General features: G+C 32.8%; 1 protein-coding gene and 1 pseudogene across 1 annotated transcript; one reads left to right on the top strand and one right to left on the bottom strand.

Moving 5' to 3' along the window:
• Positions 1-865: 865 nt before the first annotated feature.
• On the bottom strand, positions 866-4,021 carry LOC128190817 (uncharacterized). The gene is made up of 4 exons (XM_052863019.1): positions 3,892-4,021; positions 3,666-3,745; positions 2,455-2,574; positions 866-1,891 (listed from the first exon to the last, which is right to left on the bottom strand). Exons 1-4 carry the CDS (start codon positions 3,935-3,937, stop codon positions 1,757-1,759), a joined length of 381 nt encoding a protein of 126 aa, XP_052718979.1. The 5' UTR covers positions 3,938-4,021; the 3' UTR covers positions 866-1,756.
• Positions 4,022-4,688: 667 nt separating this feature from the next.
• LOC128187600 (uncharacterized) lies at positions 4,689-5,475 on the top strand (annotated as a pseudogene).
• Positions 5,476-6,280: the final 805 nt, after the last annotated feature.

Raw genomic sequence — 6,280 nt, 5'->3', positions numbered from 1 at the left:
TAAAAATGGAAAAATAAAATTTGAAATTTTTTAAGACAAATCGTGTCTAAGTCCTCGCGTAAAATAAAGAGTCTAAAGTATTAAAGAAGAGATTTCACTTTTATCTTAGTGTGGTTAAGTTAATCGATATCGATATTTTTATCTTATTTTGTCGCAATTTCTTTATGTCTTTAAGTGTAGTCATCCTTTATCATAATGTAAAATTCATATGGATACCGCATGAACCTCAGTTATTTGGTTCAAAATTTGGTCGTATAACTTTAACATTACTATATTATTGATATATTATTGAGTCTTAGCTTTACAGCCAATAAAACTGTCCATTTTTGTAGACTATGTCTTACTGTATCAAAGACATACGCAGAGCTAATCAAATCTTGTGGATTTTTTAAATTTTATACGTACATACACTTTCTCTGACCATGATTGAGATTTATTAATGCGTGCGTATGACATACATGTACAGTATATTATGATTTAACTGTGATAACCTGGAGCTTAATTTGAAAGAAAAGAAATTATGTGTATAAAACCAAATGAATATTTATATTTATCAAAAAAATTATGAAAATAATATTTTTATACCTTTAATATTGGTAGCAAAAAGTAGGTATGATTTATTCAACGATGAACTAGCATTGATCAAAGCAGGAAAAATGTCAACATTTAAAATTTTACATGAAGGTAACCTTGATGTTGATGTTGTTTATGATTTAAATTTCAGTCCAATAAATCATATCAACAATAGAGATATGTTGTTGTTGTTGTAAAACTATGCAGATACGTTTATAAACTGAGTTGTATATAGATAACAAATGTTATTAATAACAAACATGCACAATGCTGACAGTCAAAGACAAATCTGTTGTTTTTATATTCTATTTATTTATTTTTATATAAAGTAAATATTTAATATCGTATACTGGATCATGCATGCTGTATAATTTTTCATAAGATGATACGGGCACAAATTATGACATGTGAGTGTCGATAACTCCAACTTAAGGAGACAATGAATTTACTTCGAGAGATCTAGAGATCGAAAGTTGAAAAAAACCAATCTGGACTTCTTTGTTCTGGTTCCTTTGGTTCCAAAATTATATTAGCCGGAAGTTTATATTTATGACATGTCAGAACAGTCTAACATTTGTATTTTCTACTTGATTACTTCAATTTCAACCATACAAAATTTAGTTTTTGATCGATAGATAGATTTTATAGTATTTTATGTTTACAAAAATCACAGAATGGGTCAAATAAAGAGAGATTTCATATACTGACAGTTTCACAAGGTTTTGAAATTGATCAATTACAAATTACCTATATACCCTTCGAGGGAAGCAAAGGGGTAGCGTCAGTTATGTAATCAACCAAGTAACCCTACGCATTCACTACAGTCGTCAATATAAGGTTGACCATATTTTACGAGTGACCGGTGGCTTGTTGCACAGAGCTACATGTACATGTACCATTTCGAGTTATCATGAGTGAAAACAATGAATTATGTAAAACGGGACCTAGATTTTACTTTAAGAAATTGAAATCAAGAACTCCGAGAGAGTTATAGAGAGAAAATATACTCGACAATCATGCCATGTTTTTCTAGCGTCTTATTTTAACATTCATTTCGCTTGCTTCTCTATGCATTGCAAAGTGATGCTTATCTCGATAAGATGTACACAAGTATTTATGATTAACTCTTCTGCTTCAACAACTTAATTTTTTATATCCTACTTAAGAGTACAGTCAGAGTCACTCATACATAAAAGTTGTATTTCATGAAGTGTAACTGGTGTTCACAGAACTTCCATAGAGGATAACTTGTTTTGTTAAGTTCCTGTGCAGTCATAGGTTCTCCGTGATGTGTAACAACTGCATCGATCATCATTATCTAATAAACACAAAAATACTTTTAATGTTAATGATTTTATACACTCCATCTAATTATGAAATAATATAAAAATCTCAAAAGTATTATCCTTAGGAGTATTACTTAATTAAATTATAGTTACTCTTATGATGATTGAAATATTATTAGTCTCATCATTATAAGTAAAATATACTATCAATAATACATATTTTGATATAAGTTGCAAGGTTTGTAGCTGACCTGATATAGCATTGGTTATAAGTGATCAGTAAATACCACATGCGACATTGTCCCCTGTAAGATTCCCCGACCGTGGTGATGGAAGTTAACATATTAGGTCAACTACAAACCATATTCATCTGTTTATGTCATATAAAATTACAACTAAAACGTTTAAGAATTCTTCAAGGTCATAGTGCTCATAAGAATTTACTCTTGTGTACTTAATGTGAATGGAACGAATATTTTCTTTTTAAGTGACAGTGTTTAGGCAAGAGATTTTGTTATTGTGTGTATATACAAGGGTTATTCTTATAGTAGTTACAATATTTACACAAAAACGATAATATATATAAACCTTCTACCTCTACTTTGAACTCCCCGGATGTACTGTGTATGTCGTGCCTCTGTCTGTCTGTCAGTTTGTAGACATGGCACGTATCGTTCGGGGAAACCCTGAAGCTACTTCTCATAACAGCAACCCCCTACAAAGAAGTCTGTCATCGGGTATTATCATACAGAGAATACTTAGCATGGGTTTTTTCAACACATGCAATATACCTTAATTGTATTTATCACACCTTGCAGTTGTATCCCTCCATGTATATCACGGTATATAAATGTAGGGATAAACAGCAAAACTCCCCATAAAGAATCACAGCATCAGTATAAGAATATTTCCTTTGACTATATATAGTTTACTATAAAGGAAATATTTCTCCATGCATATTATAATTCACCTTCAAAATTTTTTACGATATTCTGTCTATTGATTGTTGATCCTTTAACTAGCTAATCATCAATACTATTTTGTTTTTTATAATCAAGAGAGTTTATTCATCGTGTTCATCAATATTTACAAAAGTAATTGAATGCAAAGATTTTCTCATAGTATTTTGTGATGTATTGTTTAGGGGTTTTTTTTTTACAGAGATTGCTTTGAAACTCGAATACAAAATTTACGTACACAAAATTAAAACGTCATTTCACCTTTTAAGGATGGAAAAATATGTCGTACGTGACACTCTACACACAAGCAATTGAAATAAAACACACAAAATGCCAATTGAGATCAAGAATTATTTTTTCCCATTTTAATTCTACAATAAGGTTTAATTCCGTTTATTCCATTGATAGCTACTTTCTTCTGAATCATTATTGTATTATTTTTTCTCTAAAGTCGGCAGTTAAATTATATTGATGCGTTTATACAAGTAATAAGAAACCAGTCTTTGAGTATCATAAGTTGATCAAATACCGTCGGGAGTGATCAAGTATGAGCCTAATGATAAATTTGATCACGCCCGACCGTATTTGATAGCCTCCTAGTATTAAATATTCAAAGAATGATCCCTATTACTTATATCTATATAATTTTCAGTTATTATATGCTACATGAAATACTAATGGAAGAAGTGTATTGGATTTAACATTACAAAATCCTGTGGTGTAGTGTTATCACTAAGACAATGGAAAATGAAAATATTTAGAGATACAACCAACCAGGATATCTTTACAGATGGCATGGAATGAAAAGGGGCAGATAAGTGGGAAGATTTCATGTAGAACGACATACCGGCGCAGGGTCGTACTTGAAAGTCCAGCCCATTGATAAAAATGGTTCCTGTGTGACATGGACAAAAGTGCAAGATATGACTGAAATTGATAAAATTTTGCTCTTAACAAAACGTCCAAAGTTTCTTTTTATTTTGTAAAACTGCAAGACTTAGTCTGCAACACTTTCTTGCTATATAATTATCATTCATTTTTTTTATCAAGATACATCTTATACGGAAACTTACCACTCGCTGAAAGCAATGCGAGAAGAAATGACGGTGTCAAGTACATAATTCTTCACCTGTTGCGGTTTACTTTATGCACCTGTAGTGACTTATAATTACATAAGCAATAGATAACGTCTATGTACATTTCTAGAACAGATCGTGCTTCGACGGTACTATACTATAGACTTCATGTACTTCTTAACCAATCTGTGGGAATCAAAACAAACAAACGTGGCCTACAAGATATTTCCATTTTCAAATTTTGTTATCAAATCCTACACTGAGCAAAAGGACATGTATATCCCTGTTTATTTATTAAACATATAATTTGCTAAAATTTAATTGCCATTAGATATTACCACATAACATGTTTGATATATAACCATTAAACACCAAGGCTTTTTAGAAAAAAAAGTGTAAGATCGTTTTCAAAACAATTTAAATAAAGAATTCAACCAATATAGATGGTTTCAATATTTTGTTTCCTTCTTAAAAAGTCCTTTCAACCGTGTAAATACTTTGTCACTAAACGAAAAAAATACAAGTCGAAGCAAAATATTATAAAAGTAAAAATTGACATAGAAAAAAAAAGAATGACGTGACTCTTGTGGGGAAAATTTTATTTACAGTTTACAGAAGTTACAGAAAACACGTGTGCTTAAGCTTGTTTTAAATTAAGTGGGCGTGTCGATATTACATATCGATTGGCTGTTTACGGGTTTACGTGTGAATTGGGTGATTTAATCCGTGCTACGCATGACTTGGACATGTATAAAGAAGAATTCGGTGGTTTTTTTAAAGTTATTCGAAGTTCGATGCCACTTTGCAACAGACTACGAGAATCTAATTCTATGTCGTCGATGCAGACTACAGATTTCCTGGCTGAAATTAGACACCAGCCTATGGGCGACTCTATTCTTGCGGCAATCTTACGGCACCAGGAATTTCAAATACAGCGCCCGACAAACCAGAAGCCATGTTGGTTATTGCTGACACGTTTAACCTGTTCAAATCCTACACGGATTCCAAACTTGAGAAACTGAAGGACCAGCTTTCAACTGGCAATGACTTTGACACTCCTTAGCTAAGCAAATAAAGAAAGAACTATCCCTTAACATTAATCACGAAGGGAACAAAATTCAGTTCAATTTCAATTCAGAAATATTGAGTGACTTAACGAAATTACAGAAACGTTTGTCTGTTAAAAATTCATCATCTGCCAGTATTGTTTCTTCTTACATAACTAAGTTATCTAGGAGAAACAAACTCATTCGCATTGCGGACAAGTCTCCGGCCGGTTTGACAACAGTGCAGGAACTTGAAAGTGACGACCTCGCCTCTGACTCGGACGATGAGATGCGCATGCCCCAAGCTGATAACCGTGCACTCCGCACGGTTATAGAGAGACGGCGCTACAAGAAACCCTCTGCAACTGTTTCTACTCCTTCTGACGATCGTAGTCCTGCTCCTACGTCTTTTCAGCGTTCAATTCGTCTTTACACAAAGCAACGAAGACAATTCTCGCCATACGATATCTGCTACAATTGCCGAAAATACGGACACTGGAAATCCCAGTGCACAGCGCCTTCAGTCCAGTGTTGATGAAATAGATCTGTAGAGAAATATATTGATCAAAATCAATCGCTTTTGGGTGATAAAATAAAGTTGTTTTTGAAGCATAATGCTTATTTTGAAAATAGTTCTGTTTGCAGCAAAGGCGTCAAAGGCAGTCTGGCGAAAAATGTCAAGTATTGGCAGGTATTGGAGCTAGCGAGTTCGTTATTGACATTATAAAAAATGGATACGTTGTTCCTTTTCAGAGACCTCCTCCTCTAATGAATTTTAAGAACTCGACAATGTTGAATTTCTAGAACAATCTATTAAAGATCGTTTGGAAAACGATTGTATAGAAAAAGTTCCTTTTCAGCCTTTTGTTGTCAGTCCACTAAGTGTTGCACATAACAAAGGTTCAGGTAAAAAGAGACATATATAAGATTTTAGCGAATTAAACAATTTTGTAGATAAGAACAAAGTTAAGTTTGAGGACTGGATTGTTGCTTTAATTTTTTTCTTTGTAAACAGCTTACTTATTTTGCTTTTTATTGGAAGGGTCAGTATTATTGTTTCAACGTTTTAGTTATTGGTTTCACCTCAGCTCCATATATTTTTTACAAAATGCTTGAGCCCATTGGTTAAATACTGGAGAACCCATGGCTTAGATATTGTTTTATATCTAGACGATGGGCTAGGGTTCGGTAAAAATTATGAAATCACACGGAAAGCTTAAAACAATTCTCTAATGCAAGCTGGGTTATTGATAAATACCGGTATAGAAAAGTCTAATTTTCAGCCCATGCAGTCCATAAAGTGGTTTGGTTTGCTGCGGGACTCAAAGAGTTATTTTTAT

The sequence above is a fragment of the Crassostrea angulata genome, chromosome 6 (assembly GCF_025612915.1).
Source record: "Crassostrea angulata isolate pt1a10 chromosome 6, ASM2561291v2, whole genome shotgun sequence".
NCBI classification, from domain to species: domain Eukaryota; kingdom Metazoa; phylum Mollusca; class Bivalvia; order Ostreida; family Ostreidae; genus Magallana; species Magallana angulata.
Note: the sequence above shows the minus strand (reverse complement) of the source record. Positions and strands in the feature narration are given on the sequence as shown.

Bases quoted from the DNA above. Each gene is read 5' to 3' on its own strand.
- LOC128190817 (XM_052863019.1), bottom strand. From the start codon at position 3,937: ATGTACTTGACACCGTCATTTCTTCTCGCATTGCTTTCAGCGAGTG. The intron at 3,746-3,891 runs GTAAGTTTCCGT...TATCAATTTCAG, and splicing joins CGCATTGCTTTCAGCGAGTG to TCATATCTTGCACTTTTGTC. The intron at 2,575-3,665 runs GTATGTCGTTCT...ACTTCTTTGTAG, and splicing joins TCAAGTACGACCCTGCGCCG to GGGGTTGCTGTTATGAGAAG.